The sequence below is a fragment of the Phocoena sinus genome, chromosome 20, assembly GCF_008692025.1.
Source record: "Phocoena sinus isolate mPhoSin1 chromosome 20, mPhoSin1.pri, whole genome shotgun sequence".
NCBI lineage: Eukaryota > Metazoa > Chordata > Mammalia > Artiodactyla > Phocoenidae > Phocoena > Phocoena sinus.
The window spans coordinates 4,676,975-4,700,749 of record NC_045782.1 but is presented as its reverse complement, the minus strand read 5'-3'; the positions used below and the strand labels follow the sequence as shown (position 1 = coordinate 4,700,749).

At 46.6% G+C, this 23,775-nt stretch overlaps 1 protein-coding gene across 3 annotated transcripts in view; it reads left to right on the top strand.

Annotated features, from left to right (window-relative positions):
- The window catches only part of ARHGAP44 (Rho GTPase activating protein 44), a 155,428-nt gene that overhangs the window by 109,201 nt on the left and 22,452 nt on the right, over positions 1-23,775 (top strand). For all 3 annotated transcript variants that reach the window (XM_032616274.1, XM_032616275.1, XM_032616273.1), the window contains exons 8-12: positions 7,863-7,931; positions 10,144-10,225; positions 10,680-10,807; positions 19,681-19,792; positions 20,204-20,285. In XM_032616274.1, the coding sequence (XP_032472165.1) occupies positions 7,863-7,931; positions 10,144-10,225; positions 10,680-10,807; positions 19,681-19,792; positions 20,204-20,285 (473 nt within the window). The remainder of the gene's footprint in view (positions 1-7,862; positions 7,932-10,143; positions 10,226-10,679; positions 10,808-19,680; positions 19,793-20,203; positions 20,286-23,775) is intronic.

The following is a 23,775-nucleotide window of genomic DNA, read 5'->3' as shown; positions in this document are numbered from 1 at the left end:
ATAGTACATCCTGGACGTTTCTCCAGGTTAGTAGCTGTAGATCCAACTTAGTCTTCTTACTATGGTGCACGATATGCCTTAGTAAGGAGGTATCTACCGTGATATATTTAGCTATTTTTCCTAGTGATAGATATTCAAACTAATGTGTTTTGTTTCTTAGTATTTTGGCATCAACAAAAACGGTATAATCAACATCGTTTTATGTATATTCTTATACACTGGTAACTTTTTTCCCCTATAGGATAGATCCCCAAAAGTGATATTTTTAGGTAGAAGACTACGTATACTAGTTAAGTTTTAATAGATATTGACAGTTTACTTTTCTCTCTCTTTTTTTAAAAATTTATTTTATTTATTTATTTCTGGCTGCGTTGGGTCTTCGTTGCTGCGCGCAGGCTTTCTCTAGTTGCAGCGAGTGGGGGCTACTCTTTGTTGCAGTGTGCGGGCTTCTCATTGCTGTGGCTTCTCTTGTTGCGGAGCACGGGCTCTGGGCATGAAGGCTTAAGTAGCTGTGGCTTGCGGGCTCTAGAGGACAGGCTGGGTAGTTGTGGCACATGGGCTTAGTTGCTCCGTGGCATGTGGGATCTTCCCGGACCAGGGCTTGAACCTGTGTCCGCTGCATCGGCAGGCGGATTCTTAACCACTGCGCCACCAGGAAAGCTCCAGTTTACCTCTCTTAAAAGGAAACTGGGGCTTCCCTGGTGGCGCAGTGGTTGAGAGTCCGCCTGCCGATGCAGGGGACACAGGTTCGTGCCCCGGTCCGGGAAGATCCCACATGCCGCGGAGCGGCTGGGCCCGTGAGCCATGGCCACTGAGCCTATGCGTCCGGAGCCTGTGCTCCGCAACGGGAGAGGCCACAACAGTGAGAGGCCCGCGTACCGCAAAAAAAAAAAAAGGAAACTGCAATTTATACTCCCACCACTAATATACAGAATTGGACATTTCACTTTATCTTTCTCTGTAGTGTATGTTTTTCCTGTTTTCAGTTTTTGCCCGTTCAGTGAGGGAAAAAAAGCTATCCCTATGTTATTGTAATTTTAATTTCCCAGGATGTTAGTGGTCCTAAGTATATCTTTGTGTATTTATTGGGCATTCTTCCTGTATTTCTAGACCTTCTTAGTTTGTCAAATTGTCTATTTGTATTGGCAGTCGGACCAGTATTTCTGTTGTTTTTAATGGCAATTTGTGTAAGTTCTCTGTATAATTAGAGATATTAAACTTTCTTCTGTCTGCTGTGCTGCAGATCCTTTTTCCAGTCTGCCGTTGTCTTTTGATTTTTGTTTATAGTGATGTCTGCCATTAAGAACTTGATCACATACCTGTATTTCCTTTGTATGGGAGAAGACCCCAGGTGGTCCATCAGGCACCTTCCACCTCAAGGTTAAGAAAGTTTTCTTCTTTAGTTTTGTTTTAATGTCTTTAATGCATCTTATACACCTATTTTGTGCATGTTAATATACCTGAAATTTATTTTTGTATGTGGTGTGCAGGAGAGATTTGGGTGTTTTCCCCCCATACGAAGAGGTAATTCATTTATTCGATAAGCCACCTCCCCCTGAAGTGAAATCCCATCATCTGATTCCTCAGATTTATTTCTGGGCTCTGTATTCCATTCATCTGCTTGTCTGTTCCTGGGATAATACTGTGCAGTGTCTCTTCTAGTGACTTCACAGCGATTATAATATTCAGTAAAATAACTCGCAGTCTCTTTCATAGCTCTCTTGTCTGGTCTGTGGCCTCTGTTTCATCATATGTACTGTAGGATGATCACATCCAGTGGATAAAAGCACGCATTGTGCTCTCGGCAGCTTTGTGTGCGGAGCAGATCCCCTTGAGAGCAGGCACTGATGTTTTCTCTAAAGTTCTCTTCTGACGACTCTTTTATTTCTACTTCATTGGCTGCCAGCTGTTCTAAACATCCACTGTGGTCCTCCTCCCTTCCCTTTCTGGGTTGCCCTAATTGGGTCATTTCCCCTTCTAGCTTCATGGCTTTGTATTCTCTCAGCTGGATCTCCTACACTGTGGCAGCCCAGCAAAAGGAAAGTTTGTGGGCTGAAGGTGACCAAGGTGGCAGTCTGGTTTCCCTGTGTTTACGCACAGCGAGGCCCAAGCAGAGCTCGCCAGACCTTTAGACCCAGAGAGCTTTGTTTTTTGTTTTTTAAATTTTTATTGGAGTGTAGTTGCTTTACAGTGTTGTGTTAGTTTCTACCGTACAGCAAAGCAAATCAGCTACACATATACATAGATACATATAGCTTTTTTGGATTTCCTTCCCATTTAGGTCACTGCAGAGTATTGAGTAGAGTTCCCTGTGCTTTACAGTAGGTTTTCATTCATTTTCTATTTTATACATAGTATCAATAGTGTATATATGTCAATCCCCATCTCCCAGTTCATCCCACTCTCCCCTCCCCCTTGTTATCAGAACTCTTGTTCTCTGCATCAGTGTCTCTATTTCTGCTTTGCAAATAAGATCATCTGTATCATTTTTTTAGATTCCACATATATGTGTTAATATACGACATTTGTCTTTAGACCCAGAGAACTTTAGATCCAGGAAAACCAAGTCAAGGTGGGTTCCATAAGACGGAACCTGCTGGTACCTGGGGCAGGTGGGCAGGTGCAGGGTTTCTTTTTTTATTCCTTCTTAGAATTTCCATGTCTCTACTTACATGATCCTTCTGCTCTTGTGTGCTGCCTACTTTTTCCATGAAAGCCCTTAGCATGTTAATCGTATTTTTAAAAATTCCTAGCCTGATAACTCTGACATTCTTGACACATCTGACTCTGGTTCTCATGCTTGTTCAGTTTCTCCAGACTGTGTTTTTGCCTTTTAGTATGCCTTGCAGGTTTTATCAAAAGGTGGACACAATGTGTACTGGGTAAAGGGAACTGAGGTAAGTAGGCCGTTAGTGATGTAGTAGTCAGGTGTGGGAGCCGGGGAAGCATTCTGGTGCCCTGTGATTAGGATGAACAGGGAGATGGGGTTGAACCGGGTTCAATCCCTGGTTGAGGAACTAAGATCCCACAAGCCCCACGGCATGGCCAAAAAAAAAAAAGTTTCTCCTAAGGGTAGGTCTTGTTAAGAGTAGAATGCTCTAGTACATTTCAAAATGGTACCTTTCCTCTTCCCCTTGGCAAAAGCCAAAGAGGGTTCTTCTCTGATGTTCACTGTGAGAACTTAACTCAGCAAAAGTGTGAGGGCTCCCCGGCTCCCTGGAGGTTTTAATTCTCAGACTTGCCACCCTGAGCTTCCTGCGGTTTGTCAATTACAGTTCAGGGTTTCCTGAAACTATGGAGGTTTCTGCTCCCGGATTTCTTCTCCAGTAAGTTGTGATTCTCGTATTCACCTGTCTGCCTCTCTGGTTTGGGGGCAGTGGTTTGCCCTGTACCCTCACTTCTCTGATGGATCTAAAAAGAGTTGTTGATTTTTTAGTTTTTTGCAGCTCTTTACGTTTGTTAGGACTGAGCTTCTACGTGCCAAACAGGAAACCCGAAGTCAGCAGTAAAAATCAAGGTTTCACTTTTTACCAAGAAAAAGTACTTAAGAGACCAGTATTTATAAATATCGTGGGGATTTTTTTTAACAACAGAAATATCTAAAATCCTACCATAACATTTTGTAATACAGGGTAATTATAAAATATTACTAAGGAAATCAAAGAAGGCTTTATAATACTGAGAGGTGTTTTTAGATGAGAAGAGTTAATACTATATAAATTGAATTTCCCAAAATTATTTTGATTACAAGTGTAGTATTTTGATTGTGGTAAATTGCAATAAATGTTTCAAAGGGTAGTAAAAGGTTTCTGAAGTTATGGTGGGAGAATCACTGGAGCTTTGAATTATTATCTCCTAAAATGTATTATAGAATTACATAGTTAAAAATAGGTACTATTTAAAAAATAAAAACATCGGTGGAGGAAAAAAAAAAAAGGCCTCCCAGCCAGAAGAAACTCCAGAATCCAAGTATATGAGAAGTTTCATCTGTGTGATTTGTAATCCATAGGGACAATCTATTCGTGAATAATTCTCAGACATTTGGTTAGTTCTTTGAAAAAAGAAATCTGTATCTGATACAAGTACCAAAATAAATTCCCAATTTGTTAAAGATTTAAATGTCATATTCTCTACTGAATATATATATATGGATATTTATATTGTTGGTTGAGAAGCACCAAGCAGATTACCAAAGGAGGAAGTTGTAAAGAGAAAAGTTTCATACATACTCCTATTTACAGAAGCCCTAAAAAAACGCAGTACCAAAAAAAAAAAAACCAGTTACAGTTTCAAACAGGAAATTGGGGAAGCCATTAGCAGTATTTGATAAAACTGATGGTCTCATCAATCTAAAACACTCTTAGAAATCTTATAAATAAGAAATAGATGAAGACTCTCATAGGAAAATAGGTACTCAGGGTCACAAGGAATTGACAGTGGATGACACAAATAGGTAAGAAAGGTAGAAGAAAGTTAAGCTCTTGATCAAAAAATACAAATTAAAAACACATTATTTAAATTTCCTTTATACATTTGATTGTGATTAAACAGAATTAAATGGTTATTATAGAAAACAAACAAAACTCATGGATTAGTCCTTGTAGTACAAATGGTGATCTTTCAGCAGTATAATGCATAAGATCTAATTTCCCAACTCATAATTATCTTTCTAATATTTTTTAAGTTAACTCTAAGGAATTATACAATCAGAATTAATTTCAGGGCTTCCCTGGTGGCGCAGTGGTTGAGAGTCCGCCTGCCGATGCAGGGGACGCGGGTTCGTGCCCCGGTCCGGGAAGATCCCACATGCCGGTGAGCGGCTGGGCCCGTGAGCCATGGCCGCTGAGCCTGCGCGTCCGGAGCCTGTGCTCCGCAACGGGAGAGGCCACAGTAGTGAGAGGCCCGCGTACCGCAAAAAAAAAAAAAAAAAAAAAAAAACAATTAATTTCAACTGCAGAACTTATCCAAAGAAATAATCAAGAGATGGGTGGAAAACTGTATAAACAGGTGCTTTTTCAAGTGTTGTTATAATAGCGATAAATTAGAAACACAATAACCAGCAACAGAAACAGAGTCCGTCCACACAGTAAATGTCACGACCAATAGAAAGCATGTTTCTCTGGGGGCGGTAACGAGCTACCAAGCTCATTTTTGGTAAACCAGGCAATCGTGTGACTGATTAAAATAAGTACAAAATGGGCAAATGTCAGTAGTGCTTATCTCTGCACGGTTATCTCTGTGTGGTGGGATTACAGGTGAATCTGTTTTTCTACTTCGTATGTTTTTGAGTATGGATCCGTTGCAAAATCAGAACACAAGTGATTTTTTAAACACATGAAATTCTGGTGGTTATTAACGGAAGGTTCTTTCCCCTTTATAAAGAAAATTCACTAATGATTTAGATTAATGGGAATTTATTTTTAAAATATTCTATTGATATTTATGAATACAATAAATTTAATAACATGTATTAATAATTATTAATTTAGATTAATATTTATTTATTTTAAATTTTTGGCCGTGCTGCACAGCACGTGGATTCTCAGTTCCCCAACTGGGGGTCGAACCCGGGCCCCCTGCATTGGAAGCACAGAGTCTTAACCATTGGACCGCCAGGGAAGTCCCAATATTTATTTTATTTATTTAGATGAATGGAAATTTGATTTCGAGTTTCCACTTTTATTTCTCACTTGTGTGGCTTACTTGGAGTCTATATTGTTAACTTCCTAAGCCGGTAATGTGATTGTACCTTCAGAAAATCCTGTCATGTTCCTGAGGGCACACACAGTTGGCCCGACTTCTCTGAGATCATCTGCTGAGTCGTTGAAGGTGATTTGATACGGCATTTAGTCCCTTCGGAGGCTCGCTTCCTTTCCTCTGTCTGCCGAGCCATTTTTATCACTCCACCCTTTGTTTTTCCCTGACTTGAAATATCTCCCTTAGGCCTGTCAGGCTGGCGATGGACGTTTCCAGACCAAGTTCTGCTGGGGGGATGGCAGACAAGGTTGAGTTCCAACAAAACCACTTCCTCTTGCACCTTTGACAGATTAAGCATTTATGGTAGGGACGCTCTGGTGGAAGGGAACTGAGGTGGGTGGTCCTAGAGCCCCTTTTATTCTTTGGGAAAGTTACCTTGAACTCTTGGTAGCTAGTCGTCTGAAAGTGGGATCTTGGTTCTATTGTCTTGTGTACAAGAATGCTTTAAGGATGTTTGCCTGTCAAGGATACTGGAAAAGGAAGCAGATTACTCCTCCCATCCCCGTGCTCGCTGAGAACAGCTTAATCGGCAGCTGGAGAAGCTGCTGAGGTGGTTGCAGTCGGTACAGAATGCTCTTCCTGCATCCTGTAGTTGCCGCTTTAATTCCTTCTGCATCTGGGTCAGCTTTCTTGTGCTGTTTTTTTTTTTCCCTTCCTTTTTACTGAGATACAGCTGACATACAATATCATGTTAGTTTCAGGTGTGTTACACGATGATTTGACATTTGCATGCATTATGGAATGATCACCAGGATAGGTCGAGTAACAGTCTGTCCCCATACAAAGTTATTGGAGTTCTATTGACCATCTCCCTTGTGCTGTCTGTTACATCCCGTGGCTTCTTTATTATGTAACTGGAAGGTTGCACCTCTTAATCCCCCTCACCTATTTTCCCCACCCCCCAACCCCTTCCCGTCTGGCAGCTACTGTTTGTTCTCCGTCTATGAGTCTGTTTTCGTTTGGTTTTGTTTTTTAGATTCGACCTATGAGATCATGCAGTATTTGTCTTTCTCTGTCTGACTTATTTCACTTAGCATAATGCCCTCTAGGTCTGTTCATTGTTACAAATGGCGAGATTTCATTCTGTTTTTATGGCTGGGTAGCATTCTGTTGTATATACACCACATCTTCTTTATCCATTGGTCTATCAGTGGACACTTAGGTTGCTTCTATATCTTGGCAATTGGAAATAGTGCTGCTCTAAGCATTGGGGTGATATTTTCACGTTACTTCAGCTTGAACATTATAGACTCTTTTCTCCTTAACTAAGCATCTCTTCTGAAGATCTACCTCAGGTCTACCAAATAGGGAGGGATGTCAGAGATCACAGGACTTGCACACACAAGTTTAGAGATGGGACATGTCCAAAGATACGGTTATTGACAAAGTCTACGTCCGCTCAAGATGCACTTTTATCGCACCTTGCAGGGAGTGTTTCTGTGAAACAGACAACTGTCCTCCTTGGAGGGAACACTTTCCAGTACCAGACACAGCATTCAGCCATGGTTCTCGGTCCCATGGGAAGCTCAGCGGTGGCGGACTGTTCACACTATGAGATTTGTGTGTGGTGTTGGATGAGTCCAGGTTTTGCCAAGTTTGGAATCAGCAGTCCTTCCCCTGCCCACCTGTCTTACCCAGCTTCCCACGACTTGGTGTGTTTCTGTTTCTTTGCCATATGCTGGTGATCAGCCAATCAGAATTGAGGATGAAGGAGAGCTAGGCAGGTAGCATCATCAGAGGGACGAGGCGGCAAGACGAGGAAAGCAGAAGCACAGTTTGTACCTGGCGGGGCTGCCTCAGACGGCGGTGCCTGCCACAGAGATGTAGGGAAGTAATTTGCGCATCACTCCCCCATACCAGCTTTCCTAACTCTTGATGGAGCCCACGTGTTAAATAAACGCCCTGGGAAAACACTGGCTTAGGTGTTCTTTTCCCGCTTATTCATCCTCTAGAGCCGTGGTTGGGAAACGGGGGAATGTCCACAGGCAAAGTTTGTAATCTGTCAAGTATTATGAAAAATGAGGTCAACCACGGTTAAGGCTCTTTCTTCTGTGATGCTTAGACTCCCGCGTGACCCACTCTCTGTCGTGTTTTACTCCCTCCAGGACCAGCTGTCGGCTGACATGTACAGCTTTGTGGCCAAAGAAATTGACTATGCAAACTACTTTCAAATGGTAAGTTTCCAGAAGGGTGAGGCCGCTTGAAGTCTGTTTACAGGCATCACGGTGCGGACAGGGAGGAACGTCGGCCTCGAACTGAGGACCCCTAGATCGAGCACGTCCTGAGAACGGATGGGGCTTTGGCTCTTCTCCCTGTGAATAAATCCTGCCTTCTAGTTCTCCTTGTATGGATTTCTCCAAAAGCCCAAGAATAAAATTCAGCTTCATCCGTGAAGATGACTGCAACTCAGTGATCTGTGGCAGTGGTTCTCAACCAGGGGTGATTCTGTCTCCTCTGCCAGCAGAGGTTTGGCCATGTCTGGAGACATCTGTGGCTGTCACCATTGAGGGGAGGTGTTACAGGCATCCAGGAGGTGGAGGTCAAATTTGTTGCTAAATATCCTGCAACGCACAGGACAACTCTCACAACAGAGGATAATCCAGCCCCAAAATGTCAGCAGAGCCAAGGTTGAGAAACCTGAATGTATCATCAGTAAGGAACTTGGGAAGAAGAAGAAGAAGAAGAAAAACCCCACCTGGCGCATATTCGTTTTTTAATCTAGATTTTTGCCCAAGACGGTGGCAAGTAGGTAAACGAGGATTGATACGGCCTGTTTGCCTGTCTTTCATCTATGAGAGCAGATTTAGAGAGTAGAGAAACAGGGTCTGAGTCATCCATACTTGAATGATCGGGCCCAAATAATTAGGACCCTGTCTATTTACCAGGGAAAATACAAAGCAACTGGGAAAAAAAAAACTGGAGAAGAAAAAATACAAATGAAAAATACAGTTAAGCTCACCTGCTTTTAAAGTTGGGAATGAAACTCAAATCTCAAAGCATCTCTTTATGGTCAAGGAAGTAACAGAAAAGGAGGGAAGGTAAAGGGAAGAAAGAGGAGGAGGAATTCTGAGAAGTTTAAATGTGTTGATAAGCGTGGGGCAGAGCTGTGGGCTGTCAGCACTCTCCCTGCGTGGGAGAGTGGCTGAGAAGGCCAGAGTTTCTTCTGCCCTGAGAGAGAGCTGATAGGCATTCCTTCCAACTTGGAAAGTTTATTTTAAAATAGTGGGATTGGGCTTTCCTGGTGGCGCAGTGATTAAGAATCGCCTGCTAATGCAGGGGACACAGGTTCGAGCCCTGGTCCGGGAAGATCCCACATGCCGCGGAGCGACTAAGCCCTTGAGCTGCAACTACCGAGCCTGCGCTCTAGAGCCTGCGAGCCACAACTACTGAAGCCCACGTGCCTAGAGCCCGTGCTCTGCAACAAGAGAAGCCACCGCAACGAGAAGCCCACGCACCACAACGAAGAGTAGCCCCCGCTCGCCGCAACTGGAGAAAGCCCACGTGCAGTAATTTTCAAGTATATTCCATCAGTTTTATTTGCGAAGATAATATTTCATTTTAGAGTTTCTAAAACGAATGACATTGTTGACATCCCAAGCATTATTAGCTTGCCTGATTGCCATTTGGGTACCATTTATTGCAGCATTCTGATTTTTTTTAAATTCCCTTTTCGTCTTCCTTGGGGATGACAGTAGCTACTTTTCACACCAGACTTCTCAGCAGAGTGACTCCCACCTTTTCCCTCACACATGCACAATTTTTTTTGGAGGAGGAGGAGGTAGAGATTCAGAAAATAAATGAAGTGACTGTTGTTCACAGGTTTTCCTCTGCTCTTATCACCATTTCAGCAGCTTTTTTAGTAGTGAGATGGGCAAAGTAGAACATCTTGAAGGACTTTGCTCTTTGGCCTGCATGACGATAACCAAAGCAATTTTACCTCCCAAGACACTTGAAGAGGATTGTGGAGCAAGCACGTGTTTTCCGACCGGTTATATCTTGAACTGTTCTGGCAGAAATCAAGATATATAGAGGCTCCTGGCATTTAGCGCCATCTCATAGGCACATGGATTTCTGAATGTGTTCTCCATTTATAGCCTTTCATTGTTGCACCTCTTCGGTGCCTTTTGCTGGGAGAACTGGGGGCGGGGTGCTCACTAGGTGGGGCGACGGTGAGGGCAGGCTCAGCCCTGGGGTGTCCTGTCTTACCCCCCGATTCCGCTGCTTTCCAGACTTCCATGTGTGGTCACTTCCCTGCCGCAGAGGCTAAGGAGACACGTGCCCATCATCGCGGGTGGATGGGGGAGAGAGCAGGGCACCCCAATGGCGCGGCAGCCTGTGCTCCCCACCCTTCTGCAAAGGGTAATGCTCACTCTTGTGTTTCCTCAGCTCATAGAAGTGCAGGCCGAGTACCACAGGAAGTCACTGACGCTCCTGCAGGCTGTGTTGCCTCAGATAAAAGCACAGCAGGGTGAGTGCAGACCTTGCCTGGACCGGGGAGGCTGGGGAGCCTGCTTCCCAGAGAAGCCTGGTGCCCTGTGCTTGGCTCACCTGCTGCATCCCGAGCAGTGCCACGTTTCGATGAGCCCCAGGACCTCCCCTAGCAGGTGCCTTGCCCCAGCGGCAGTGAAGCCAAGCACACTCACACACACTGCCCCAACGGGGATGAGTCGGGTGTGCATGGGCCTGCATGGAGGTGCGTGGGTGACAGGAAGCCCACCGGCTCTGCTCACATGGGCTGGCCTTCCATTCCACCCACTCCCCCCATCATCCCCCAAAACCCCAAGAATGGAGACTCAGCTGGGCTCCGTGTCTTTGGTAGACTTAGGAGAATCTGTGTGAGCAGAGGAAGGGAAGATGCCCACATGGGTGACCTCCACTGACCCCTTTCACTGACCCCTCTCTTGCTCCGCTCCCCCCGACAGAGGCCTGGGTGGAGAAACCTTCCTTCGGGAAGCCCCTGGAGGAGCACCTCCTGATCAGCGGCCGGGAGATTGCCTTCCCCATCGAGGCGTGTGTGACGATGCTGCTGGAGTGTGGGATGCAGGAGGAGGTGGGTCTGGGCACGGCCGAGCTCTGCCTTGAGCAGGTCTCCTCGTCCGCGAGATGGAGCCTCTGGGGTCTCCTTCTCTGTTAACCGTCCTCGCCCAACCCCACAAACCCAAACCCATGAAGACGCGGTACAGCTGCCCTTCCTCAAACCGGCCCTGCTTTCTCTCATGAGCCTTCGCTCTCCGGGGACAGTGGTGGATTGTGGGAAATGATACCACTGGCCCTGAGGATCTTACAGCCCCGCTCTGGCCCTTCTTTCTGCGTTTTTAACCTGGTTGGGGCATTTTCCTCCCCCTCCCCCTCCCCCCTCTTCCCCCTCCTCCCCCCCTCCCTCCTCCCCTCCTCCCCCTCCTTCCCCTCCCCCTCCTCCCGTCCTCCTCATCCCCCTCCTCCTCTCCCTCTCCCCTCCTCCCCCTCCTTCTCCCCCTCCTCCCCCTCCTCCTCCCCCTCCCCTTCCTTCCCCGTCTGATCCTCCACCTCCTCTTTCTCTAATTGAAAAAATAGACCTTTTAACATTTTTGATGATAACCGTTTTTATAGAGATCCTGAAAATATGATTGATACAGACATTAGCATTTCATGTGAGCCACATGTAAAGAGACGTTGGTGACTTGTTTTTCTTGTTGTGTAAATGTCTTCCTGGGAGATAGGCCTCATCTTTGGCTTCTTATACAGGCAATTTAAAAATCATTACTCCGTCTTCATTTAATCTGGTCAGCCAATCAATATTTATTTAGGGCATTTATTACTGAGCAAAATATAAAAGAGTGAGATGGGGGCTTATGAATTTATGAGGGAAGAGGAGTCTAGCATCTGTCGCATAAACCTGATTCATTCAAAACAGTCAATAAGCACTCTTAAGTATCACTAGGTCGGGGGGGGGGGGGGGGGGGGGCGGGCAGAGAGGGAGTGGGCAGAAGGGGAGGAAGCTGACGAACGATGAAGCTGTATGTCTGCTGCCCCCTGTAAGCCAGGCGTGTTTTCGATTCAGCTATTAGGAAAGGATGGGAATAAATGGGTTTTTTAACTCCATTTTAAGTGCCAGGCATTTTCATGTATATTACCAGTGAAAAGATGATAAGGTCTCTTCAGCCCCTGAGGGATGGTTTCATGGAGGGAGGTGACCTTGGCTTATTCTTTCCCCATCATTTGTTTGTAATTATGGAAAAACCGAAAGACAAGAGAAGATACTGCACCTCATCATCTGCCTTATGGTCAGTCGGGTCCATCTCTACCTTCACCTTCCGCCCCAGCCCCTGGCTGGACGTTCTGAAGCCTATCCCAGACATTCTGTCATTGCGTCTGCAGGACTCCAGTGTGTGTGTCTCTGAAAGATAAGGAATGTTTCTAAATGTAACTGTGCAGTATTATTCTATAAAAAAGTGAAAAGAATTTATTGCTGCCTTCACATTGCCGACTCAGTGTGAACAGGGTCTGGAAGATCAGGTCCTCCAACGTCTCCCGTGTTGTCTCCTGACTCTCCCACCTGCTGTTTCCGGACCTTTCCGCCTCTCACCAGGCCTCACTCTCACTTGCGTTGTCCGCCCCACCCTCCAGCTTTGCTTCAGCTCTTCTTTAATAACAAGTAGGCTCAGGTTGCCCCAGGCCTAGAAAAATCTCTTCTCTCAATCCAACCACAGTCTCATATTCCTTCCCTTGCACTTTGGTTTTGTGTTTTATGCTACCCAATTTCTTTCTTAAAATTTTTTATTTTACTTATTTTTTATTGAAGTATCATTGATTGATACCATGTTGGGTTTCAAGTGTACAGCAAAGTTCAGTTATACATACATATTTTTCATATTCTTTTCCATTGTGATTTACTGCAGGATATTGAATATAATCCCTTGTGCTATACGGTAGACCTTGTTGTTTATCTCTTTTATGTATTGTAGTTTGTATCTGCTAATTCCCAACTCCTAGTTTATCCCTCCCCCACCCCCGTTCCTCTTTGGTAACCATAAGTTTGTTTTCTAAGTCTGTGAGTCTGTTTCTGTTTTGCAAATAAGTTCATTTGTATCATTTTTTTAGATTCTGCATATAAGTGATATCCTGTGATATTTGTCTTTCTCTGACTTACTTCGCTTAGAATGATAATCTCTAGGACCATCCATGTTGCTGCGAATGGCATTGTTTCATTCTTTTTTATGGCTGAGTAGTATTCCATTGTATATATAGACCACATCCTCTTTATCCATGCATCTGTTGATGGACATTTAGGTTGCTTCCATGTCTTGGCTGTTGTGAATAGTAGTGCTATGAACATAGGGGGTCATGTATCTTTGTTAGTTAGAGTTTTCTCTGGATATGTGCCCAGGACTGGCATTGCTGGATCATATGGCAACTCTATTTTGAGTTTTTAAAGGAACCTCCATCCTGTTCTCCGTAGTGGCTTGTGCTACTCAGTTTCTTAAAGTAGCTCTCATCATCTGTTGCTCCTGCATCCTCACCACCACTCACTCACTCACTCCTCTTCTTTTTTTGGTCCCTTCTGCCCCCGCGACTGGGCTGAAGCTGTGCTCAGTGGTCCCCAGGGATCCCCACTGCTACTTCCCATGACTTAGTTCAGCCGCCTTGGTTCATCACTGCCTGTGAAATGCTAACATAGTCGTCCTTGAAGCCAGCTCTTCCCTGGACTCCTGGGTCCCCCCCGCCCCTGCCGGCAACATCAGGGCAGCAGTGGGGGGAATCTGCACCACCCGACCCTGCCCTCTGCTCACTCCGATCTCTGCTGCGGTGCCATCACCCTCTCTGAGAGCTTCGCCTGACCTTAGTGAGGACTCAGGGTTCTCGTCCTCCTGTGGGCTCCACTCCTGAGTTTTCTGCCATGTCCTCAACATTTCCATGCAGATTTTCCTCTCATGCCCCCAAAACTGGACTCACAAGCTATTTTAACAACCCTCCCACCCCTGCACCCCCGGTGTTTGTCACTGCATGAAGCAGCCGTCTCAGTGACACGGTCAGAAATCTAAAAGCTTCTCTTTGAAAACTCTGCCCCCTTCGCTTTGACTCCGTCCATCACCGGATGTGGTTGCTCTCCCCCCAGGGCCGTGGCGTGGCTTGACGAGGGTCTCGCCTACCCCTTCAATGCATGTGCGGCCTGCTTTGGGGCTGTAGCAGCCTTACGTATGCACTGGTCCAAACGTGCTCACGAGGCTTCCTCACGGGGGTGCCATAGAGCTTTGGACATCGATTTGTCTGACATACCCTATCCTGAGAAGGGGGCTAGCGGTCTTAGCAGGCAGAAAACTCAGTGTTCCGGATGAGGCACGTTTTCTTCTGAAGGAACTTGGAAATCTGAGTGGCCATAAACAGTTAAGGGAGAAAGGGGGATCCTGCCAGCGTCTCAGTGTCTGGGCTGCATATAGAATTCAAGGAGCTGAGCAGGTGAAACAAACCAATGGGTCTTCCACCCGCGTCTACCTTCCCTGTGACTTGGGGGCTCCCCTCCAACTCTGACCTGCTCGTGTCTCCCCTTCCACACGCCCCTGGCTTCCTTCTCCCTTTATACGGCAGTAGGTCACTTTTGCAGTGGTTCACGTGGAAGAGGTGACAATGACTCGAAAGTAACTTTAAGAATAAAACACAAAGGGGCTGCAGGAGGCAGAGGCGTTGCTCCCTCATAACCACCCCCAGTCTGCCCATCCCCTGAGGGCATGGCCTTGATGAGTTCCTCAAGGTGTAGCCCTGTGCCTCCTGAGATACGCAGACACAAAGACATATACACACACAAAGACACACACACACAAAGACAGACACAAAGACACGGACACACACGCAAAGACACAGACACACACAGAGACACACACACACACAAAGACACAAAGAAACAGACACACACACAAAGACACACACAAAGACACACACACAAAGACACGGACACACAAAGACACAGACACACAAAGACAGACACAAAGACATAGACACACAAAGACACAGACGAGACACAGCCACAAAGAAACAGACACACACACAAAGACAGACACACAAAGACACAGATACACACAAAGACACAGACACAAAGACACACACACAGACACACACCAAGACACAGACACACACCCAAAGACACAAAGACACAGACACACACACAAAGACACACACACACACACAAAGACACACACACATACACACAAAGACACAGACACACAAAGACACAGATACAAAGACACAGACACAAAGACACAGACACACACAGAGACACACACACACACAAAGACACAAAGAAACAGACACACACACAAAGACACACACAAAGACACACACACAAAGACACGGACACACAAAGACACAGACACACAAAGACAGACACAAAGACATAGACACACAAAGACACAGACGAGACACAGCCACAAAGAAACAGACACACACACAAAGACAGACACACAAAGACACAGATACACACAAAGACACAGACACAAAGACACACACACAGACACACACAAAGACACAGACACACACCCAAAGACACAAAGACACAGACACACACACAAAGACACACACACACACACACAAAGACACACACACATACACACAAAGACACAGACACACAAAGACACAGATACAAAGACACAGACACAAAGACACAGACACACACAGAGACACACACACACACACAAAGACACAAAGAAACAGACACACACACAAAGACACACACAAAGACACACACACAAAGACACGGACACACAAAGACACAGACACACAAAGACAGACACAAAGACATAGACACACAAAGACACAGACGAGACACAGCCACAAAGAAACAGACACACACACAAAGACAGACACACAAAGACACAGATACACACAAAGACACAGACACAAAGACACACACACAGACACACACCCAAAGACACAAAGACACAGACACACACACAAAGACACACACACACACACACAAAGACACACACACATACACACAAAGACACAGACACACAAAGACACAGATACAAAGACACAGACACAAAGACACGGACACACACAGAGACACACACACACACAAAGACACAAAGAAACAGACACACACACAAAGACACACACAAAGACACACACACAAAGACACGGACACACAAAGACACAGACACACAAAGACAGACACAAAGACATAGACACACAAAGACACAGACGAGACACAGCCACAAAGAAACAGACACACACACAAAGACAGACACACAAAGACACAGATACACACAAAGACACAGACACAAAGACACACACACAGACACACACAAAGACACAGACACACACCCAAAGACACAAAGACACAGACACACACACAAAGACACACACACACACACAAAGACACACACACATACACACAAAGACACAGACACACAAAGACACAGATACAAAGACACAGACACAAAGACACGGACACACACAGAGACACACACACACACAAAGACACAAAGAAACAGACACACACACAAAGACACACACACATACACACAAAGACACAGACACACAAAGACACAGATACAAAGGCACAGACACAAAGACACGGACACACACAGAGACACACACACACACAAAGACACAAAGAAACAGACACACACACAAAGACACACACAAAGACACACACACAAAGACACGGACACACAAAGACACAGACACACAAAGACAGACACAAAGACATAGACACACAAAGACACAGACGAGACACAGCCACAAAGAAACAGACACACACACAAAGACAGACACACAAAGACACAGATACACACAAAGACACAGACACAAAGACACACACACAGACACACACCCAAAGACACAAAGACACAGACACACACACAAAGACACACACACACACACACAAAGACACACACACATACACACAAAGACACAGACACACAAAGACACAGATACAAAGACACAGACACAAAGACACGGACACACACAGAGACACACACACACACAAAGACACAAAGAAACAGACACACACACAAAGACACACACAAAGACACACACACAAAGACACGGACACACAAAGACACAGACACACAAAGACAGACACAAAGACATAGACACACAAAGACACAGAGACACAGCCACAAAGAAACAGACACACACACAAAGACAGACACACAAAGACACAGATACACACAAAGACACAGACACAAAGACACACACACAGACACACACAAAGACACAGACACACACCCAAAGACACAAAGACACAGACACACACACAAAGACACACACACACACACAAAGACACACACACATACACACAAAGACACAGACACACAAAGACACAGATACAAAGACACAGACACAAAGACACGGACACACACAGAGACACACACACACACAAAGACACAAAGAAACAGACACACACACAAAGACACACACACATACACACAAAGACACAGACACACAAAGACACAGATACAAAGGCACAGACACAAAGACACGGACACACACAGAGACACACACACACACAAAGACACAAAGAAACAGACACACACACAAAGACACACACAAAGACACACACACAAAGACACGGACACACAAAGACACAGACACACAAAGACAGACACAAAGACATAGACACACAAAGACACAGACGAGACACAGCCACAAAGAAACAGACACACACACAAAGACAGACACACAAAGACACAGATACACACAAAGACACAGACACAAAGACACACACACAGACACACACCCAAAGACACAAAGACACAGACACACACACAAAGACACACACACACACACACAAAGACACACACACATACACACAAAGACACAGACACACAAAGACACAGATACAAAGACACAGACACAAAGACACGGACACACACAGAGACACACACACAAAGACACAAAGAAACAGACACACACACAAAGACACACACAAAGACACACACACAAAGACACGGACACACAAAGACACAGACACACAAAGACAGACACAAAGACATAGACACACAAAGACACAGAGACACAGCCACAAAGAAACAGACACACACACAAAGACAGACACACAAAGACACAGATACACACAAAGACACAGACACAAAGACACACACACAGACACACACCCAAAGACACAAAGACACAGACACACACACAAAGACACACACACACACACACAAAGACACACACACATACACACAAAGACACAGACACACAAAGACACAGATACAAAGACACAGACACAAAGACACGGACACACACAGAGACACACACACACACAAAGACACAAAGAAACAGACACACACACAAAGACACACACAAAGACACACACACAAAGACACGGACACACAAAGACACAGACACACAAAGACAGACACAAAGACATAGACACACAAAGACACAGACGAGACACAGCCACAAAGAAACAGACACACACACAAAGACAGACACACAAAGACACAGATACACACAAAGACACAGACACAAAGACACACACACAGACACACACAAAGACACAGACACACACCCAAAGACACAAAGACACAGACACATACACACAAAGACACAGACACACAAAGACACAGATACAAAGACACAGACACAAAGACACGGACACACACAGAGACACAGGTGCACACACACACTGTGGACCTTTGTGCATGCATCCACCTCCTAGACCTCCAGCTCTGACCAGGTCTCAGTCAAAGTTTTCTCCAAAATATATCCTTTTTTTTAAATTGAAGTATAGTTGCTGTACAATATTATATAAATTACATGTATACAATATAGTGGTTGACAATTTTTAAGGGTTATACTCCATTTATAGTCTTTATAAAATATGGGCTGTATGCCCTGTGTTGTACAGTATATCCTTGTAGCTTATTTTATACCTAATAGCTTGTACCTCTCAATCCTCTACGCCTATATTGGCCCTCCCCATTAGTAACTACTAGTTTGTTCTCTGTATGTGTTGAGTCTGCTTCTTTTTTATCTTCACTAGTTTGTTGTATTTTTTAGATCCCACATATAAGTGATATCATACAGTATTTGTCTTTCTCTGTCTGACTTATTTCACTTAGCATAATACCCTCCAAGTCCATCTATGTTGCTGCAAATGACACAGTTTCATTCCTTTTTACAGCTGAGTAATATTCCATTGTATATATACACCGCATCTTCTTTATCCATTCATCTGTTGATGGACACTTAGTTTGCTTCCCTATCTTGGCAATTGTAAAGAAGGCTGCTGTGGACATGGGGGTGCATGTATCTTTTCAAATTAGTGTTTTTGTTTTTCCAAAATGTATCTTAAATACACAAGAACAGGAAGTCAAAGTGCCCAGGGTCCATTTATCCAACAAATGCGTACTGAACCAGAACGCTGGGTCACCCTGTACTAGGCGCTGGGGACACAGCTGTGGGCGAGGCTTGGGTCCTGCCGCTCCAGTATTGATAAACGGTGACGAGAAGGATGCACCTATTTGATCATGGAGGAATGGGGTGGGTAGACTGCCTGTCAGGTTTTTAATTAATTAATTAATTTTATTTATTTATTTATTAGTTGGCTGTGTTGGGTCTTTGTTGCTGTGCGTGGGCTTTCTCTACTTGCGTTGAGCGGGGGCTACTCTTTGTTGCGGTGCGTGGGCTTCTCATTGTGGTGGCTTCTCTCTGTTGCGGAGCATGGGCTCTAGGCGCGTGGGCTTCAGTAGTTGTGGCTCATGGGCTCAGTAGTTGTGGATCGCGGGCTCTAGAGCGCAGTCTCAGTAGTTGTGGCGCACGGGCTTAGCTGCTCTGCGGCATGTGGGATCCTCCCGGACCAGGGCTCGAACCCGTGTCCCCTGCATTGGCAGGCGGATTCCTAACCACTGGGCCACCGGGGAAAAATCCCTGCCTGTCCGTTTTGCTTTTGTGCCTTGGAGGTTCAGGCTGTCCTGTGACCCCCTGTCCTGTCGGCAGGGCCTCTTCCGAGTAGCCCCATCTGCCTCCAAGCTGAAGAAGCTGAAGGCTGCCCTGGACTGCTGCGTGGTGGACGTGCAGGAGTGCTCGGCAGATCCCCACGCCATTGCAGGTGGGCCTCGCAACTGGGGGGGCTCCGGGGAAGGGGTGGGCGTGGAGGGTGTGCGGCCACGTGTCGGGGCCACTCAAGCCACGGGCTTCCCAGCATGCTCCAGGCATGTCCACTCAGGACCCCGCTTGAGCCCTGGTGGCTGTGGCCCTTGAAGGGAGGCCTTCCCATCCCCCACGTGCCAGGGGAAGGGGCGAGGGTGGGAAACATGAGGGGGGAGGCCAGTGTGATCACCAGCCCAGGGCCCACGGCCCCGCCAGAGCCTCGGATCCGGTCACGCGGCAGCCGCTGTGTGACCTTGTCACATGGGTCGGGGAACCGTCCCCAGACGTGGCCCCCATGATGGCGCTGGCCGGTAGCATGTGTCTCTGCCGTGTCCCAGTGGCTCACGGACCATATGGTGTTCATGTCCAGGAGCTTTGAAATCTTACCTCCGGGAGCTGCCAGAACCTCTGATGACTTTTGAGCTCTATGATGAGTGGATTCAGGCTTCCAAGTGAGTACAGCACGTTTCGGGGTGTCTTCTGGGTTGTGGTTTATTTGGGAGTCTTTATTGAAATTGTGAAAGCATGCCACCTGGGATCCAGCGAATCCCTCTCTTGGTATGTGTCACGGGGAAAGGCTTGTACGTGTGCCCGGAGAGGTGTGTACCAGGGTGTTGGTCGTGCGGTCACCTTGAATAGCAGAAGGGAATGACCGAACAAAATACGGTCTAGCTACGCTCTCACATGCCCGGCAGCACTTCGAAAAACGGGTAGAGCTATTCCTGCTTACGTGTAGAGGTACGAAGATTTAATTCTGAGTGAACTAAAGTTAACAGGGACTCACAGGAGAGTCTGTTGTTTTAAAAAGAAGAAATACAAAAAACACACTCAGAACGATACAGTTTTAGGAGTGCCTCTATAAATGTGTAACTACATAAAAGAAGGTTCTGGAAAGGCTCACACTGGCGGGTGGGGATGACTCCTTCCAGAGAGCAGAGCAGGACAAGGGAGTGGTGACAGGGGTCTTTACCCTCATCTGTAATAGGTAAAAAATATTAACAACAACTAACGAATAACTAACATCAAAATACAATGTCCGGGCAGTGGACACCATCCCCACTTTCCTGAAGGTGAGCCTGGAGCGGGGGCCTCAGCAGGGAGGTGGCAGGAACGAGGCCCAGACCCTGGTCGTGCATCGGGAAGATGGGGGTATGGAGATCGGGGGGGCTGGTGCTCAGCAGGCGACGCCCCAGCCATGTCACCCGTGTAGCTCCGAAGCGTGGGATTCCTTGCTTCCTTCCTCACTTGATTCGTGGTTGGGATTGTATTATGTATTTTCTTCGGCCCTAAGTAAGAGCTGGCTTTAGTACATGCTACTGTTTGGAGGAATCAGTTTTTACTGAGTAAATGGACACGGCTAGGGAGGACACAGGAGAATGGGCACCAGAGAGAGGCTCGGAGAGATGAGGGTGGAGATGGTCCAGGAGAAAAAGATACAGGAGGGAGAGGGACATTTCGTGGGAGGACTGAGCTCGGTGCCCATGAAAGGATGACTTCTTGGGGTCTCTAATCATGGGGTTTAGTAGTGAAAAGCAGCCAGCTGAGCTGCTCCAACAGGATGCTGGAGCGCGTGTGTGCTTCCGTAAGAACTGGGGCTGCAAGAGAAGCCAGCTGACCTGGAAGTGAAGCCAGGCTGGCGTGTGCAGAGCTAGAAAAAGCCCGCTCCGGTTACCGAGCACACCTCTGGTTTTTTATCCAAGGTAGAATAGAGATGATGCATTTTAAAAGGCTGGCTGACTGCCTGGTATTCCTACATCTCATGGTGGAAAGTGAGTTTTAGAGCCCACGAGGATACTAATAATCACAGGTGATGCCATTTGTTGAGTGTTTATTAGAGGCTTGTCATCGTTCTAAGCTCAGTATATGTTTTTAACTCATCTGATTTTCACAACAACCCTATGAAGGGGGTTGTGCTGTCTTCCCTATTTTATAGATAAGGCAGTCGAGTCACAGAGCAGGTGTTTGTGGCAGGTTACTTGCCGTCTGATAAGTGACAGGACGAGGATTTGAGTCCAAGGAGTCCGGCTCCGGAGCCCACGTGCTTAGCGGCACTCCACGCCTCTCTAGAATGACACGGGGGTCCTGGGCATGATGACGAGTGAGGACGTATCTTTTGATGGACGCTGCCCCTTTTATTTGCTGAATGTGTGGGTGGTCTTGATGACACCAAGCTGGAGGAGGAGAGGGCAGCCGGGTGCTTCGGGATCAGAGAGAGACCGTTCCCGATGATTTACAAAGCTGGGCTCCATTAGGGAATAGGGGTGAGCGGATGCCTCGAAGAGCTCAGGTCTTTGAACCAAGGGAAAGCAAAGGCTTCTTTCTGCCCCCGGAGGAGACGCATGTTGTGCGTGAAGATTCTGGGCATGGTGGTGGCGGCCACCCCGAGGCCGCAGTCTCTAACGAAGGTAATTTTGCCCAGGACAGCCACCTTCAACCCTCCGTGTGCACCAGTCTCCTGCGAAGCTTTAAAGGATACCTGGGTTCAATGCCTGGACCTCCTTTTCAGAGATTCTGGTTTCATTCTCTTTGTTTCAGAGCTCCCGAGGCTACTGGGTTGATAACCATTGACCTTTGGTGAAGCGGAATCTCACCAGAGAGCCACACTCGCCCTAACGGGGGATTGGCCTTCAGGGAAGCTCTGCCTCTGGCCGGGCCATCCAGGAGTCGGGACGGGGACTGGCGGGAGACAGCAGGAGCAGTAGTGAGGGATCTGCCAGGCGGGGTGGCCTGGGACTTGGCTGGTCACGTGTGCTGAGCGTTTCCATGCAGGAAGCACGGAGCAGCCCAGAGGCTGAGCCAGGCCTACCAGAGGCGGCAGGAAGGCCCGAGGCTCCCGTCACTCCCAGGCTTTCTCCCTCTTTGTGCTGGCCATCCCCTCCCACGCGACTGTTCCCTCGAAACCTTTGCCTGGTGGGCTCCTTCGGACTCTTTGGGCCCGTCTTCCTGGCACCCAGACGTCAAGCAGCTGGCAGTCAAGATCCGTCCCCATCCCCTGTGTTCTTTCTCTGCGGAGAACTGATCTACGGGTTCGAGGCTGTGTTTGTGTAGCTGGTTAGGTTGTGAGCTGGGCTGGTGGGGCAGGGCGGGGGAGGCAACCGTCTCCTCTGATTGCATCCTGATTCCCAGCCCTCAGTACGTGGGTGCTGATTTTTATTGAAGGGAAGGTCTTGGCAGAATCTGCCCTTTCAAGGGCTGAGGAGTGGAAAAGGGAGATTTTCTTGCCTGGGTCAGGATGGGAGGGAGGACTTCTGGGGACCCAGCGATGGCCACTGCCCTGCCTTGGGCCCCGGGTCAAGGGGTCTGAGCTGAGCCTCCCTGTTGGCATTTGCTTTTTAGTTTTTCTCGAGAAAAGGTTCTTTGAACATAAGGCCTTCCTAACAGTGTCAGCCTTGATGTAGGTTTTCATGAAAAGTAAATTTAAAAATGTAGTCCTATAAGTAGTTTCTTTTAATCCTTACAGGGTTTATCAATAAAGAAACCTTTAGAGCACATCTTTTTGTAGAGTAGAGAATCCTTTGGTCATGGAAATTATCCATCTCTGAGTTATGTCTTCAAGGGTCAGATGTCCTTATATCTGTATGAGTTCATGTAATTTACTTGTTCAGAAGGTGTTTATTGAGCATCTGTTATGTGCCAGATGACAAGACACTTAATGTGCATTAACTAATACCCGTGGAACAGGCCAGTCAGCTGCCACCGTGGTGTGAAAGTGGGGTTGACCTGTTTCTGGTGTCCTGTTGCTGTGACAGAATCGCCCTGATGACACCACGGCCCCGCCCACTCCAGAGGCCAGGTGTCTGGCCTCTGCCCTCCTCCCTCACCTGCTGCCCCGGCACCCATTCACCTGGGCCATGTGACCTGTGTCGGGGAAGTTTTGTTCAAATAGCCCAGGCAAGACAGAAAGAGACCTTAGAGGGGGAAATAATAAGAAACAAACCTATG